The sequence below is a fragment of the Panthera uncia genome, chromosome B1, assembly GCF_023721935.1.
Source record: "Panthera uncia isolate 11264 chromosome B1, Puncia_PCG_1.0, whole genome shotgun sequence".
Lineage (NCBI taxonomy): Eukaryota > Metazoa > Chordata > Mammalia > Carnivora > Felidae > Panthera > Panthera uncia.
Window position 1 is genome coordinate 89795367 of NC_064811.1, and position 18337 is coordinate 89813703.

At 39.6% G+C, this 18337-nt stretch overlaps 1 protein-coding gene across 1 annotated transcript in view; it reads left to right on the forward strand.

The window, feature by feature from the left end:
• The window catches only part of MCUB (mitochondrial calcium uniporter dominant negative subunit beta), a 90185-nt gene that overhangs the window by 58627 nt on the left and 13221 nt on the right, over positions 1-18337 (forward strand). The window contains 3 exon segments of the mRNA XM_049631020.1: positions 11162-11237; positions 11722-11892; positions 15071-15175. Of these exon segments, the coding sequence (XP_049486977.1) occupies positions 11162-11237; positions 11722-11892; positions 15071-15175 (352 nt within the window).

The following is an 18337-nucleotide window of genomic DNA, read 5'->3' on the forward strand; positions in this document are numbered from 1 at the left end:
TCTGAACTGAACTCAGCAGGATCCCTGAAATTATATTCATGTGTGTGTGTGTGTGTGTGTGTGTGTGTGTGTGTATGTATTTTCATTCCTTTCTTCCTTTCCTCAGTTCTGTTCTTTCCTTTATTCATTTCAACAAGGAAAAACTTTCAGGAGCAAACAGTGAAGGACTACAACCCATATAGAAGATATTAGACGAATTTGCTTGTCTGTTACCAAACATGTTGACATGTTGAAATATTAGAGTATATTGGCTTAAAAGTACATTATTTACAGTTAATAAATTGGTTTTGGCATCATTGTATGAATGCAGTTTCTTAATATTTGTGATAGAAGTACTTAATATTTTTTTCTCTTGTTAGGTCACTTGTGCTGTGAAGCCTTTTTTATTTTACATGGGTTCCAGTAGCATAGAGCTGGTTTTAACAAGTACTGTCTGTATCTTCCAAGGTCCCCTTCCTTGCACTTCATCTGGAAACAGAACTCACTACTTCCCCCAGGTGTGGACACAGCAGAGGATAACCTGTGCCAGGTGCAGTTCCGCATCCTGTTTCCCACACGATGATGGTACTGCCTATGCAGTGAGGCAGTTTAAAGAACGGGGGCTCCTAACTGCTTGTTTTGGTCATTTATTAACAGACTTTAGACAGATTACCTAACCTCCTTGTGTTAGTATTCTTAAAATATGGGAAACGACGTGCACATGGATGTTTATAGCAGCTTTATTTATAATTGCCAAATCTTAGAGGCATTCAAGATACCCTTTGGTAAGTTAGTGGATAAATTGTGGTATATCCAGACAATGGAATATTATTCAGCACTAAAATGAAATAAGCAACATGGACAATAATATTAAAATCATCAAACTTGGGGCATCTGGGTGGCTCAGTTGGGTAAGTGTCTGACTTCGGCTCAGGTCATGATCTCAGTTTGTGAGTTCGAGCCCTGTATTGGGCTCTGTGCTGACAGCTTGGAGCCTAGAGTCTGCTTTGGATATTTCTCTCTCTCTCTCTCTTCTCTGTCTCTGTCTCTGTCCCTGTCCCTCCCCTGCTTACACTCTGTTTCTGTCTCTCAAAAATGAGTAAACATTAAAAAAAATTTTTTTTAAATCATCAAGCTTGCTGAGAGACTATATCTTAATTATTCCTACCCCCAAAAAGAAATGGTAATTATGTGATCGGTGCTATTAATATGGCAATCATATTACAGTATATAAATGTATCAAATCAACATGTCATATACCTGTAATGTACACAATGCTGTGTATCAAGTACATTTCAATAAAAAACTTAAAAAAGCTATCAAGCCATGAAAAGTAGAACCACCTTAAGTGCACATACTAAGTGAAAGAAGCCAATCTGAAGGCTACTTACTGTATGATTCTAACTGTACGACCACGTTCTGGAAAAGGTGAAACTGTGGAGGCAGTAGAAGGATCAGTGGTTGCCAGAGGTTGCAGGGGAGAGAGGGAGGCAGAGCACATAGGAGTTTTAGGGCAGTGAAATTATTGGGTGAGATGCTGAGGTGGTGAGCACAAGTCGCTAAGCACGTGTTGAAACTTGTAGAATATACAGCCAAGAGTGAACCCTAATGTAAACTGTGGACTTTGGGTGAAAATGATGTACAGTGTAGGCTCACACATTGTAACAAATGTACCACTCTGGTACTGGATGTTGATATTTGGGGGAACTGGCGGGTGGGGTGAGAACTCTCTGTACACTGCTTAATTTGCTGTTCTAAAATTGATCTAAAATATAAAGTCTGTTTTTGAAAATGGAAGGGAGGGGCATGCTGGATTAGCCCCCACAGGCTCTTGTTTATCAACTTGTGTATCAACTCCTGTTCTCTAGTCACTTCCTATTATATCAGTGCTAAGCTAATTTTCTCGATAAATTGAGTGATAAATACATTTGAGTGGAAAAAAGGATGGAAGTAATAGTACATCTCTCATATCGTTGCTGGAAAGATTAGGAGACTGCGTGTAAAACATTGAGCTATACAAAGAGGGTGAGAAGAGTATTCAAGATGGAGAACAGCATGTACTACATTCCTGAGATCTGAGAAACTTGTGTTCTAGGATTGAGAGATAACCAGTAGGATCAGAGTAAGGCAAGCAAGGAAGAGAGGGATGAGATGAGACTGGTGAGACATGCAGTGTCTAAGTCATATAGCATCACATTGGCCATGATAAGCTTTTATTTTGTTGAAGCCTAAAGGGCAGCCATTGAAAAATTTTAAGCAGTGGAGTGGCGTCATTCTATTTAAAGATCACCTTTGTTGCTTTGAGGAGGGCAGCTTGGAGGAGAGAAAGGGGGGAAGCAAGTAACCAAGTTTGGAAACTATTACAATAGATCATGCTTGGCCTGGACCAGAGCATTAGCAAAAAAAAAAAAAAAGTGGATAAACTATGCAGGTTGAAGAGTTCGGTTGATGGAATTCATGGCATCAAGAATGATTCCTGGGTTTGACTTGAGCAGCTAGCAAGATGGTGGGTCAGTTACTGCAGGGAGAAGGTGGACCCAGAGGAAGAGATTTCAGGGGGAAATCAAGTTTTGTTCTGGATAAATCTAGTTTCAGATGTATGTGGTGATGCAAGGGGAAATGTTAGTCCAACATTTGGATGTCCTACGCTGAACCTGGGGAGAGGTCTGACTAGAGAGTTGAGGGACTAGAGATAGAAGCCTGCTGGTAGTATGTTAAAGAGTGAATGGGAGTTGAGGATGAGGCGGCGTAGACAAGCTGGAAAGGTTTGGCTGAAGAGAGCATGTGAATGGGGCAGCAACCGGAGGTCTATGTGGTTAGTGGAGGGTCTGGAACTTTTTAAAGAGGAGAGAGAGCAGAGCATATTTACCTACTACATCTGTAGTGTGAGAGTGGTAGAGGGAGTTAAGATTTTGAGAAAGTCTGAGATGTAGAAGATGGAGAGCATCTGAGGAGGGCTTGGCCTGTGGGGAGGAAGGTCACTTGATTGCAAGAGAAGGGAAGGAAGTGATAGTAAAACTAGAGTTCTGTAGTTTTTACGGCAGGAAGATGAGGGAGTTTAGGGTATGAGTTGGCCGTGGAAGGTAGGTACACTGGGCAGGGCTTTCCAGGCAGGGATGGTAAAAAGGGCAAAGGCAAGGAAGCATGCCACACTGTGCAGTAGTCAGGAAACGGCAGTACTTGCGCACGTCTGGAATCGAGGGTTGGGAAGCGGGTGGTGCTGGTGATGGTAAGGTGAGACTGGAGAACCGGACAACAGTCAGCTCATGGAAAGTTTTCTTGGGAACAGTTTCTCTTTGTAATAGAAAAATAGAGGTTGTTAAATCTAGAAGTAGTTTGACTTTATATGACCTCAGAAGATTGGAATAGGTCTTAATGTGGAATGGATTGGTGGGAGGGCCAGTTAGGAAGCTGCTGCAGCGACCTGGGTGAGATGACATGGACCTGAATGAGGGCGGTGGAGGTAGAGACAGGGGGAGAGGGTGGCTTTGGCGACTCCGTGTGAATTAGAGCCAGTAGACCTTAGTGGCAGTTCAGCTGTAACTGCTGGTCTACCAGCTGACTTTATGGACTATTGTTGTTTAGGATAGCCCTCAGTCCTCTAGTTCTAATAGCCGGTCAGTAGTGGTGTGAGTTCGTCAAGGAATAAAGGAGAGGAGCAGCGCTATGGAGAAACAAGGAAGCTCAGTTTAGGAGATACTGAGCTTGAGATACCAGTGGGCTGTCCCAATGAGGACATCTGGTGAGCCTCCAACAGGAATCTCGTTGCTCCCGGGACACCCGATGTGATGTGTCTGTTATTGTTTGATTCTGAACCTTAGGAAGATTTGCTTGTTTGGGGTTCAGACTACTATTAATTTGGTACTGAGTAAAACAACATGAAGCAAAGAAAATATTCCCAAAAAGAAAATTGATAATACACTATCAGGATTCCAAAACTATTACTGCCTCATGATCTAATCATACTGCACTCTAAAGAAAAAAATGCAAACAAAGATTTATGTGCAAAGATGTTTAGAATCAGTTTAGCCTCAATGGTGGAAAATTGAATATGATACATAGATAATAAATTGGAAGGTATACTTTGGTGTTACTGTGGTAATTCTAGATGATGGGTTTTTTGGTGACTTTTTGTGCATCTGTGATGTGTAGATTTTCTAAAATGAGCATGCGTTCCTTTCTGATGAGGAAAAATCTATAGAAATAGTGTATAAAATGGAACTGTCCAACAGGTAAATAGTAAATTTTGGCACACCCATAGGATAAGTGGTTATAGAACATTTAAAATTTTGTTCATGAAAAATTTTTGAGGTAGGTGAGTGCTTATAAAACATTAATGATCAGCTCTCTGTGGACTACGATTACATGAATGTCTATATCTGTAGAAAGGCTGGAATAAAAAGCCAGGGGGTGGTGGGATTGTAGATGCTTGTCTTCTATTTCTCAAGTTGCCACAATTTTCTTTTCTTACATTTCTTTTTGTCTTTTTTTTTTAATTTTCTAGTTTTTAAAAGGCTTTTTACTGCTTTTTTCCTACTTTCCTTGAAAAATTTTGTTTTTTTTCCCCTACCACATTAGAAACTGTAGATTGAGTAGTTTCCTTTAAGTGTTTAATGTACACATGTAATTACAGCTTTTTAAACAAAGTCTTACGTTTTCATTGTCTTTGCCCTCCTCCTGAATTTGACAAGGATCTTCACATGTTCTAAGAATCCGTTCATTGTAACACACCCAACCTTGTTTAGTTTTCCACTCATTTTAACATCAAAAGATGGTTTAAAAATTCTTAAAATGAGTTGTTTATTTACCACCATATTTTATAGCTTTGGTGTTTGTATCAATTTCCTAGGGCTTCCATAACAGATTGGGTGACTTAAACAACAGCTTTGTTTTCTTACAGTTCTGGAAGCCAGAAGTCTGAAGGAAAGGTGTTGGCAAGTTTGGTTTCTTCTGAGGCCACTCTCCTTGGATTGTAAATGGCCATTTTCTCATGGTGTCCTCACAGGGTCTTTCCTCTGTGGGTGCACATGTCTGTGTCTAAATCTTCTCTTATAAGGACACCAGTTATACTGGATTAGGGCCCACACTCATGTCCTCATTTTGACTTTATTACCTCTTTAAAATACATTTACATTCTTAGGTCCTGGACATTAGGACTTCAACATGAATTTGTGGGTTTGAGGGAAGACATGACACAATTCAGCCCGTTGATGGTGTTCTCTTGCATTCTGCTTCCATCTGGGTTTAGTTCCATTCTTCCTGAAGAAGTTCTTTAATAAAGATGTATAGGAGAGAAACTGTCATCTCTGTATATCTGAAAGCTCTTCATTTCCTTCAACCCTAAGTAAATATTCCTGAGTATAGTGTTCTGGGTTGATGGTTATTTTCCCTTAGCACCTTAGAGATATTCATATGTTTATTTAACATATTTATTGAGCCCCTAGATTGTGTGTCAGGTGCTGGGGATACATACAGCCATGAACTGGACCACCTCCCTGTCTGTGCCCTGGGAGCATGCACTCTAGTGGGAGGAAAGGGAATAGCATTTGTACAGGTTGTCATTTCTCTAGGGTAAACAGCTACGGGTGGAATTATTGGGTCACCCAAAAAACTGCCAGAGGTTTTCCAGAATGGTTGTGCCATTTTACATCCTTGCCAGTAATGTGTGAAAATTAATTCCTTTTTAAAGTTTCTGTATCCTTCTGTGCTGTGCCTGGTGAAATATTGCCTAGCTCATTAGTTTTCTATTGATTTTATCCAGTCTAATATTTTTCTAGTCCATTAATCTGGCTTTCTGACACATATGTAGAGTTATTTTTCTGTTTCCAGAAATTCTAATTAGTTGATCATAGTTTCTTGTTTTATTTCTATTAGTTTAGTATGATAATTTTTTTGTTGATTTTTCTGGAAGCTAATTCTCCCTTTTATCTCTTTGAAGACCCTAAATATAATTTACATTAAAGTCTGTTTTGGATGACTCTCATTTTTATTTTCCATAAATGGAATTAATCTTCAAAGTAAATTTGTTGGTTCTTTCTTAGCATTTAATTTCTCATAAATTAGAATTTTGGATTATAGACTCTAGGAGTTTATTTTTCATTCTGTACTAACCCCTTCTGGCTAGTAATTTTACATTGCTTAAAATTGGGATCCTATGGCCAGAGCCCAGAATCGGTTCTTAAATTGCCATCTTAACGTCCCTGTCCTGGAATGTTGCAGCATTATTGGAGATTCCACAGATCAAGTCATTAGATTATTCGAAGGCTTAGGGCACCTGGGTGGCTCAGTCAGTTAAGTGTCCAACTCTTGATTTCAGCTCAGGTCATGATTTCAGGGTCATAAGATCGAGACCCCACATCGGGTTCCATGCTTTGCATGGAGCCTGCTTAATATTCTCTCCCTCCCCCTCTGCCCCTCCCCTGCTCCCTCTCACTATCAAAAAAATAAATAAGTAAATAAATATCACTGGAAGGCATGCCATGGGTTGCTTTTAGTTCCTTCTACCCTAAAAGAGTCAAACTCTCAGGTACTTCTTACAATTTTCAGAAAAAAAGGTAAAAATATGACTGTCACAGAGTTATAAAAATGAACACATATTAAAGAATTTACTTAACTCTTATGAAGTAAAGGAACCAGGCAGATGGTATATTCAGCCAAAAGGAAGAATGAAAAGTGCACAAAATTAGATGGAAAAAATAATTTTAAAATGAATTGCAGTTAGAGATAAAACTGGTTAGGGGTGTGTGTGAGTAGTCAATTGGATCACTACCAGATTGGACGAAATTTATATACTTATCTGTTAATTACCTGTGGTTTACAGATAGTTGCGGAATGGCTCCAAACCAGTACAAGGGCCAGAGTGTCTTAACTTGAAAAAGTGTGCTGTAGACAAGGTACATTTTTCTGTTGAAACACTTTCTTCCATAGGACCCAGAATCTAGCTGACTATCCACTTGGGCCTCGCTTGTCACATTGTGTTTCTGTCTTGTTTCTGGTACAAGGAGATATGTATGATGGTTTTGAATAGAACAGAGGGGTCCCTTAAGTGTGAATTTATACCACCATTTTGAATGGAAACTGCATCTTGATTTTATTAACAGTAATAAAGATAATTAATCTAAAATATGGCAGAGCTCTAGAAAAAGTCTAATCTTGTTAATTGACCCCAACACATGCTCATTATATATCTTCTTTCTGTTAACGTCTGCGCCCATTTACTTGAAGGCTCAAACAAACCTCTCCCATATTAATGATTTCCTTTTGTCCTCTTCAAACTAGAGCTGTCTCCTCTTTCTCATAACCCATGTCTTCCTGCACCCTCTGCCTGTCAAAGATCAGGGGAGCTGGTATATCTTGAAGCTTGGATTGCAACTTGTTCTAACTGCAAAGCCTGTGTTCTGTCCAGGAGACCATCACCTTGCAGGAAGATTTAAAGAAGAAATGGCTTTTGAGCTGGACCTGGAGGGAATGACAGGATTTGCTAGGCAGAAGTGGATAAAGAAGGCACTTTAATGATAAGTTCATGACTCTTGGCTTGTTTCACTGCGGCCTAAGTTCGTGCTGTAAGAGAACAGTACGTGATAAAGCTGTGGAGGTGGGTTGGTCCACACTGCCCTTGCTGAACTCATAAACTGTGCCTTATACTTTGTTTCACTTAATCTTTATACCAGCTCTACAAGGTAGAGAATTCCCACCTAACCCTTGAGAAAACCAAAGCAGAGTTAGCCCTATGACTTCTGTGATCTCCCAGATGTTAAGTGGCTGAATTGACTTTAGAATCCCAGTTTTTGCACATCCAGGGCCACTGTTCTTTCTACTTTACATAGGCTGTTGAAGTCTAAGGAGTTTTCAGCAGGTTGTAAAGTGATTAGAATTATATTTAGGAAAAATACATACTGAAGAGAAGCCCGAGTCCTCTTTTGTCATGATACTGAGTGTCCTTTGAAGGCAGTAACCCTTGACCCAGCACTAAACACTTGGTATTCAAAATGATTTTGTGCAGAAATTTCACATAGTTCCCTGAAAGCCATGGAGGGTCCCCTAGAACTCAGCTACTCAGACTCAGAGCATAATCTTCACACCCTTACTTCAGACCTACTAGATCAGGAATCCCAGGGTGAAGTCCAGGAATCTGTGTTTTTAGCAAGCCCTATCTTCTTAACAACAGATGGTATTGGAATATTCAGGTGATTCTTTAAAAAAAATTTTTTTTTAACTCTCTTCCTTATTTTTTCCTTTACTCCTTCTTTCCTTTTTTCACGTTCATTTTTCCCGCCAACACTTTCTTTTTTATTAAAATTTTAAAAATGTTTGTTTCTTTCTGAGAGAGAGACAGAGTGCGAGCGGGGGAGGGGCAGAGAGAGAGGGAGACACAGAACCCAAAGCAGGCTCCAGGCTCTGAGCTGTCAGCACAGAGCCCGACGCGGGTCTTGAACTCACGAACCGCGAGATCACGGTTAAGCAGCCGAAGTTGGATGCTTAACCAACTGAGTCACCCAGGCACCGCTCTTTTTAAAAATTTTTAATGTTTATTTATTTTGAGAGCAAGTGAGCACACGAGCAGGGGAGGGGCAGAGAGAGGGAGACGGAGAATCCCAAGCAGGCTCCACACTGTCAGCACAGAGCCAGACGCAGGGCTCAATCTCACAAGCCATGAAATCGTGACCTGAGCTGAAATAAAGAGTTGGATTCTTAACCCACTGAGCCACCCAGGCTCCCCTATTCAGGCGATTCTTAGAGGCATACACATGCTTGAGAAAGCCTTGGTATTTTTCTCTGGCTGCTCTGCCTTTCAGCATTTCCTGGGTGACAAGTGGTTGCCTCTAAAATGATTTCCTCCATAGTAGACCAGAAACTTCATCAGCACATTAAGTGATAATGGGTACTTCCTGATCAGGAATTATCACTGGCATCTAGGAACCTGACTCATAGACTGTCTGGCTTTATACAGACCCTAGCATAAAATTTAGTATGTAAAAGTGGTCATCTATAGAAAAAAGTCTGGACAGATACATGCCAAATCACTGTTAGAAAATTATGCATGGCACTTGTGGAAGAATGGTAAGGTAGACTTTATTCAGGGAGACCACAGCAGTGGGGTTTTGCAGTGGGGGGAGAGATGGGCTCAAGTCTGAATACAACAAGGAAAAAAACGGGAATTTATTTCCAAGGAGCAAGGTGAGGTGGCGGTGGGAGCAGTGGATGGAAAGTTACCAGGATAGGGTGATTCTGTGCTAAACTGACCTACCAGGATTCTTGCTGAAGCCTGACTAGAATGATCAGATAATACCAATACCTGGGGGATTGTGGGGAATGAGGAATTGGATTAGATATCGAGGGGGTGGGGGAGGATTCTGGCTAAACTGACAGGATTCTTGCTAAAACTGGGTTCTTAGAGGACATGCCCAAGGATGGGGCTCCATCAGGCTTAGAGGAGCTGGACTAAAGTTTAGTCAAGAAGAGAGTCTTTATCACCACTAACAGCGATGATCTCTGGGGGAAGTTGTGGGATGGTGCAGAGGTAAGGGAAAGGCTTTTAATTTTTATGCCCTACATTTTTATTAGACTTTTATACATAGAGAATCATATCATTAAATGCATTTATATTACTTTTTTTTTTTTTTTTAACATTTATTTATTTTTGAGAGAGAGAGCACAAGCAGGGGAGGGGCAGAGAGAGAGGGAGACACAGAATCTGAAGCAGGCTCCAGGCTCTGAGCTGTCAGCACAGAGCCTGACGTGGGGCTCGAACACATGAATTGTGAGGTCGTGACCCGAGCCGAAGTCGGAGCTTAACTGAATGAGCCACCCAGGCGCCTCTATATCATTAAATATTTTTAAAGAAGTATTTTGGTAGAGAATTGTGATGTGTTTTCAAGTGGATATATTTTTCTTAGTTTCTTATACTTTAACTAAAAGTAGTAGGAAACAAAAAAACAGTAGTACAACATCCAGTATGCAAACTTGGAAAACTTCTGCATATCTTTACTCATTGAGAGCTACATCTGTTTTAAGAAATAATCAGATTTTTTTTCTTTTTCATTGTATTATTTTTAGAAATAAAATTCAAATGAAGTCTTAAATTAATATGACAGATATCTTGTAACTAATAGCCTGTGTTGTGTTTAATACTAGAAATATGTATTTGGGTTTTTTTAATGTTTATTTTTGAGAGAGCATGCAGCGGGGGGAGGGCCAGAAAGAGAGGGAGACAGAATCTGAAGCAGGCTCCTCACTGTCAGCAGAGCCTGACACGGGGCTCAAACTCATGAACATGAGGTCATGACCTGAGCTGAAGTCTGACACTTAACCAGCTGAGCCACCCAGGCACCCCTAATACTAGAAATATATATTTGAATGTTTTGTTTCACTTACTGAGAACTTTGTTTTGATTTTGAGCATAATGGAAACATCATTTGAGTCACTCCTTGTTTCATTTTTCATAGCAGTGAGCACATTTTTAACTACCTGATTTAACAGTGCCGACTCGCATAAATGAAGGGTTGGAAATCCAATTTGGAAAAGAATTCTTCATTGCATAGTTACTGGAAAACTTATTGCTAGTAAACTCTTCGCAAGGTGATACAATAAAAAACAAAACAAAACAAAACTGGATGTTGTGACCATGATACTAATTCTTCTGGAACAGGTTCTTTTGCCTGTGAACCAGTTTTTCAGTGCCCTTTCTTTCTACTGACTACCACAGTGTCTTTGTGCACATAGTGCACCATGATGTCATCTGGCCTTCCTTTGGGTCCAGTACAATTGTAAACGCAAGCACCAATGCTAAAACATGTTCCATAGAAAAGTGGCCATTTAGATGTTTTAGGACCAGCCATTCTATCAGGTAGAACTTTCTGTGATGATGGAAATGTTCTGTTTCGGTGCTAGCATGGTAGCCGATAGGCACACGGAGCTCTCGAGCACTTGAAATGTGCAAAGATACTGAGAAACTGAATTTTTAGCGATAATTTTAATTTTAATGGTCACATGTGGCTAGTGCCTACCATATGGGACAAGAAAGCAGTCAGAAAGGTGTAGTGAGCTTCTCCAGGGGTTTATCTGGAAAGCTGAAGTTTTTATCATGCTGGTCCCGTAAGGTTAAAAAAAAAAAATCTTCTGGTAAAGACACTTACTTCAACTTTCCCACTTTTTCTAAAAGAAGAAATAATCTTTCTTACAGGTTTTGTGTGTGAAGCTGTGTGGAAATCTAAAATACAGTCAATCACATCTTTATAGTACAGTGGTGCCCCCTGATGGTAAGCTTTCTTATCACTTCTTTGATTCCTACGCTAATGTGTTTCCATTTTTCCAAATAAAAGGAGAAATACGGGTTTTGAACAAAAAGGACTTTCTTATGCCCCTCCATGTTCTCCCCGCCCCACCCTTAGTTCAGTTCCTCCCTCTCTGCTGCCATAATGTATTACTCTGATGTCTTTTGGCAGACTCCCACCCCATCGATCATAGGATTTATAGATGAATTAGAAACAGTTTCTGCCTTGAAGAACTTAACTCTTCACCTGGCAAGACTTTAAGCAGATAATTATAATAAAATGTTATAGAATGCTAGAGAATATGTAAATTGTAGTATAATGAAGGCCCTATAGTAGTGCCTTATTACAGGAATTCAGAGGGTTATGAATTCCATATTTAAGCGTTCCTATAGAATCTTGTATTTTAAAGTTGTTTTTTAAAAACTAAATTTTACCTATTCCTGTATTCCTACTTTTTTTTCCTTAACAGAAATAACCGTTAATTATAGACATGGCCTTCCCTTGATAACCCTTACTTTGCCATCCAGAAAAGAGCGTTGTCAATTTGTGGTCAAACCAATGTTATCAACAGTTGGTTCATTCCTTCGGGACCTACAAAATGAAGACAAAGGTGTCAAAACTGCAGCCATCTTGACAGCAGGTATATATATATATTTTTTCAACTTGTCTTTTTTTCTTCTTCTGAACCATTGTTTTGTTTCTGTTCTAGATAGTTGATTCTTTAATTCATTATATAATAAATGGTTGACCTTTACTGTGTCCATTTTTGTATATCTGTGATATAAAAAAATTAACTGTTGAATAAAAAATTAATGGGATAAGTTTAATGTACGTTTTAGTTACTTATTTCATAAACTTAGCCCCAAGGTTTTTTCTGAGAAAATTTTAATGACACAGAGGCTACAAATAGAGATAAATGACCAAATTTTCATTTTTATTTTATTGTAGTGTTACATGCTCAGAATAAACTTATTAAAGTGTTAATGATTACTGTTGCAGTTTTGAAAAGGAAATAAATATTCTTCCCTCTCCAAGTTCAGAACCAAAAAAGGTATAGATACAGAAGTTGGAAAAATAGAAATTAAGAATTTATTTACTCAACAGATTGAGCATCTAATATATGCCAGGCAATGTGCTAGGTGCCAGAGGCAAAGAACAATAGAGATTAAAAAAACAAAACAAAACAAAAAACAAAACAAAAAACACAAAACCTCCTGCTCTTATTGAGGTTGTATTTTAAGAGGAGAAAGAAAAAGATAAGTAAAATATGCAGTATGTCAGATAATGAATATTGCCAAGCAAAAGCAGAGGGTGACAGTGGTGGGGAGGGAGGTGCTCTCCAGCGGGGGAGTGTAGTGTGGTGGTAGGTGCCCACGAATGGGGGGTGTGGGGGAGTGTGGTGGAGGGGGAGATGCTCACAGAGTGGGGGGCTGTGTGCTGTGGCAGGAGGTGCTTTCAGAGTGGGGGGCTGGGGGGGAGGTATGGGGAGGAGATGCTCTAGGGGAGGTGGGGTTCCGGGGGTGGGGAGGGTGCCCGCTAAGTCACCCTGGAGGGAAGACCTGGAAGAGAGGAGGGAAGACCTGGAAGGGAAGAGGGAGCTGTGTAGATGGGAGAAGTTCAGCTGGCAGAGGCCCCGTTGTGGGAGCCAGCCTCACTGTGACTGCAAAGGAGGCAGCTGGGTGGAGGTAAGATCAGAGGGACAGGTTAGGGAAAGCTTTTTTATGGGCTGTTGTAAGGACTTTGGATTTAACTGGAAGGGGAGCTTTCTTCCTGATGAAACCAGGATTAGAGAATAAGGTTTTAGTCCTGTGGCCACTGTGACCTAATACTTCATCCCTGAACTAGACTGAACCGTCACAGGAGCCCTGAACACCCGTGGACCTTCACTACAGGGCCAGCGTGCCTACCTTCCTAAGCTCCTGAGAGCAGGCAGGTGTGAGCCCAGTGGGGCACTGAGCACAGTACTCGCCTGGTAGTATGTACCCCGTAAGCACCCCGTGAGTGAATGATACAAGCGAGGTGAAAGCAGTGAGTGACGTGTATACCCTGCTTGTTTCTGAAAACCTAAGTAGCTTCGAAACATAAAACACAAAGGAAAAGACTGGAGATCTTAGAGAAAAATGTCTCTTTGGACTGAGTGAAAACACTGTATTGGGGTTTAAATCGATACTTGCCCAAGAATAGTTGAGAAACGCAAGGCTGCATCATTAGCCCCTTCAAAGTGTTTTTTTTGCATCAGTCTTTTGCTGTTCCTGTATTAGTATAAAGGATAATGTAGTACTTCAACTGAGAAACCATACTCAGGTGATTTCTTTTTATAGTCCTATTTTAAGGAGCAGGTTTGAAGTCATTTAAATGTAAATTTTTAAATGACACTTGCAAAGTCACATAAAATGGTTGGTGGTTACTGATCTTTAGAAAAAAAAAAAAAAAAAAAAAGAGGCTGTGTGGGTGGAATTTGCCTGCATTTAATTTGGGCTTGAAAAGAGTGTTCGAAGCTTGTCACAGTTTTGCCCATAGTGTGGGTTGAATTATTTGGCAATTCCTGGGAAAATGATGTCACCCCAGCTGATGAACAGGAACCCAAACAGCCAAATTCGAGGAACAGACCCAGGTGCAAACTGACTCGCTGCCTTCTAGAACAAAAGAACTACAGAGAGCCAGACTGGAGGCAGACAGCCAGGTTCTTCCCAATTTTACAAGCAGCATTACTGTTGTCATGCATATTAATGTAGCTGAAATAGCTTTGGTTGAATGTAGCCAGGCAAATGCCACGCTAGGAGAAGATACATGTCCTGGACTTTATATCACTTCTATGTGGACTGTTCTAAAGGGAGAAACCCCTACCCAGCGCCAGTTTTTTGCTTTCTTAAAACCTGGATTACATTAAAGGTCAAAAATATAATACAAACTAGGCTATATGAGAAGTTATGCAAAGCACGCTGAGGTTAAAATTTTCCAAGAGATTTTTTTTTTTCTGAATTGTTCCTAGGATATTTGAAATTACTGTTAGAATCTTTCCTACCACTTTCTAACTCCATAAAATAAACTGCACACAAGCAGATTACCCTTTAGGTTTGATTATGTTTATTACCGTCCCTAGGACCCCCATCCCCTAGAAGCTTTGCCTCTATTCACCTTTCCCCAGCTAGAACAGCAGGGAGCCCTGTGTGGTAATGGTTGGCCATGTATTTGGCCACCTAGTTTTAACAAATCAGTCGCCTCTAATAATTTAAAAGTAGGCTTTTAAATGCTACCTGTGTGCCTTACACATTCCAGTCAGGGGCACAGCTGTATGTAGCAGATAATGGACTCTGGCTGAGCAGAGGAAGGTGTCAGCTCTGGAGATTGGCATTTGACAGAAAGCCAGGCTCAGAAGAAGGCAGGAACCGAGGGAGGATGTGCGCAAAATCCAACTTAGCCTAAGATCCACCTGATGGGCTCCACTCATCTGCACCCCACCCATGACACCTCCAGTGCTCTGGCTCTGCTGTGAAGAGTTCCCATCTCCCCTGAATCTTCACATGACCTTGGCAGAGACAGTCTCGCCAGGAACATCCACCTGGATCCCAGCTTCCCTGACAGCAAGAAAAGGGAGCACCTGCCTGCTCTGGCTGTCTAGTGTACTCAGAGGTAGAACAAGAAGGGAGGATTCCCACCCCCCACCCCATGGGAACAGTATTGGGTATTAGCCCCCCAAAAAGAAAATGTCCACTACTGTATTGTAAGGACCTGGGTTAGTATTTTTCTATATGTTGGAAAATGGTTCTTATGTTCTAAAACAAGGACGTAATTTTGCTTTGTGTATTTTCTTTCAGATGGCCGTGAAATTCCAGCTACCACTTTAATGGAAATTTTGCTAATGAATGATTTTAAACTTGTCATTAACAAAATAACATATGATGTTCAGTGCCCTAAGAAAGGTAAGAAACACGACTATGCAACTGTCTTAACATTTCCCTTTAGTGGTGGGACTTTTACATGGAGTAAGCCTAAGAATCTTTTAAATTAACCAAATGACCAAGAAGGCTTTGGAGAACTGATGCCTAAGGTTTTCTAGCAGGGGTATGAATGATCAGTAGAAGTTGCCCAGCAGGGCTTTTAGTCTCATAGACTGTTTTTACACTTCTGAAACTTCACTTTAGGATCTTGAAATGCTTAATCTGAAATTAAGGCTTAGAAGTAGGCCTGAAAATCATGAATTTTGTCGGCAAGATTGAGCAGATTAGTATATAGTTCCCATATTCTCTCTGTCCCCTGCCCCATAGCCCTCCCCACTATCAAGCACCAGAGTGGTATATTTGTTACAGTCTGTGAGCCTACACCGGCCCATCATTATTACTCAAAGTTCACAGTTGACATTAGGGGTCACTCTTGGGTTTTGAAAAATGTATAATGACATATATCCACTATTATAGTCTCATCTAGAGTAATTCCACTACCCAAAGTCCTCCGTGATCTGTCTGTTCATCCCTCCCTCCCCCCCTAACCTCTGGCAACCAGTAATCTTTTTACTGTCTCCATAGTTTTGTCTTTTTTTTTTTAGAATGTTCTATAGTGGGTATCATATAGTAAGTATATAGCATTTGCAAGTTTTTGTGTGTACATAAGTTTTCAGTTCATTTGGGTAAACAGCAAGAAACAGGATTGCTGGATTGTATGTTAAAAGTATGTTTAGTTTTGTAAGAAACTGACAAATTTTCTTCCAAAATGGCTGTACCATTTTGCATGCCCATCCAGCAGTGAGAGTTCCTGCTGTTCACATCCGTGACGATCTTTATGGTTGTCAGTGTCTGGGTTTTGGCCATTCTCCTGGGTGTGTAATGATGGTAGCTTATATTTTTAACTTGACTTGCCTAATGGCATATGATTTCACATGCTTGCTGTATTCTTTGGTGAGGTGTCTGTTCAAGTCTTTGGCCCATTTTTAAAGCAGGTTGTCCATTTTTTAAATTGTTGATTTAAGATTGCTCCGTATATTTTGGGTAACAATTCATTAGCAGATCTCTCTTTTGCAAATATTTTTTCCCCAGCCTGTAGCTTGTCTTCTCATTCTCTTGGCATTGTCTTTTGTAGGGCAGAAGTTTTAATTTAATGAAGTCCAGTATATCATTTATTTCTTTCATGGTTTGTGCCTTTGGTACATGTAAAAAGTCATCATCATACCCAGAGGCATCTAGGTTTTCCCCAATGTTCTAGGAGTTGTATAGTTTTGCATTTTGAATTAATTTTTGTGAAGGGTATAAGGTCTGAATCTAGATTCTTTTTGTTTGTTTTTGCATGTGAATGTCTAGTTCTTCCAGCACCATTTGTTGAAAAAACTGCCTTTGCTCTATCGTATTGCCTTTGCTCCTTGGTCAGAGATCAGTTGACTATATTTATGTGGGTCTGTTTCTGGGCTCTGTATTTGATTCCATTGATCTGTTTGTTCTTTTACCAATACCATGCTGTCTTGACTCCTGTAGCTTTATAGTAAGCCTTGGAATCGAGGAGTGTCAGTTCTCTGATTTTATTCTTCTTCCATACCAAGTTGGCCATTCTCGGTCTTCTGACCTTAGAATCAGTTTGTTGGTATCCACAAAATATCTTGCTGAGATCTTGATTGGGACTGTGTTGAATGTGTAGATGAAGTTGGGAAGAACTAATATCGTGTCATTATGGAGTCCTACTTCCTGTGAATGTGGAATAGGTCTTGATTTATTAATTTCTTCTTTGATGTCTTTCACGAGAGTTTTATAGTTTTCCTCATAAAGATTTTGATCATAACTTGTTACATTTATACCTAAGTATTTCAGTTTTTTAGGTGCTGATGTAAATGGTAATGTGTTTTTAATTTCCAGATTCCACTTGTTGATGTATATAAAGTGATTGACTTTTATATCATAACCTTGTATCCTGCAGCTTTGCTATAATTGCTTTTTAGATCCAGTGGTTTTGTTTTGTCGATTCTTTCAGATTTTCTATGTAGACTATCAGGTCATCTGCAAACAAAGACACTTTTATTTCTTCACAATCTGTTCATCTTTTATATCCTTTTTTTATTTACTTGCATTAGCAAGAACTTACAGTGTGATTTTTAAAAGAGTAGTGAGAGGAGACCCCTTGCTTTTTTCCTGGTCTTATCAGGAAAGCTTCAAGTCTCTCACCAATAAATATGATGTTGGATGTTTTTATCAAGTTGAGGAAGTCTCCCTCTGTTCCTACTTTGCTAGGGTTTTCATCATGAATAGGAATTGGATTTTGTCAAATGCTTTTCTGCATTTACTGGTATGACCATGTGACTTTTCTTTAGCTTACTGGTGTGATGGATTGCTTTAATTGAAAAGTTGAACCAACTTTCCATTTCTGTAATAAATCCCATTTGATCATGGTGTATAATTGTTTTGATACATTGTTGGATTCAACTTAATATTTTGTTGAGGATTTTTGCATCTTTGTTTATGAGCGATATTGGTCTTTAATGTTCTTGTAATGTCTTTGTTCGATTTTTGCATTAGGGTAATTGCCACATGGAATGAGTTAGGAATTATTCCCTCTGCTTCTATCTCCTGGAAAGGATTGTAGAGGATTAGTATAATTTCTTACTTAAATGTTGAGTAGAATTTGAGTAGAATTCACCAGTGAACCTATCTGGACCTAGTGCTTTGCATTTTTAAAGGTTATTATTGATTCAATTTTAAAATAGATACAGGCCTATTCAGATTGTCTAGTAGTTCTTGTGTGTGTTTTGGCAGATTGTCTTTCAGTGAATGGGTCCATTTAATCTGGGTTATTAAATTTGCAAGCAAGGAGTTATTCATAGTTTCCTTTATTATCCTTTGAATGTTCCTGGGATCCATAATGATGTCCTATTTTTCACTTCTGATATTAGTAATTTGTGTCTTCTCTTTTTTTTGTTGGCCTGGCTAGGATTTTATCAAATTTATTGGTTTCTTCAAAGATATAGCTTTTAGTTTCATTGATTTTCTTTATTGATTATCTGTTCTCAATTTCATTGATTTCTGCTTTGATTTTTATTTCTTCTGCTTACATTGCATTTCATTTGCTTTTTTTCCAAATGGAAACTTTGGATTAGTGATTTTAGG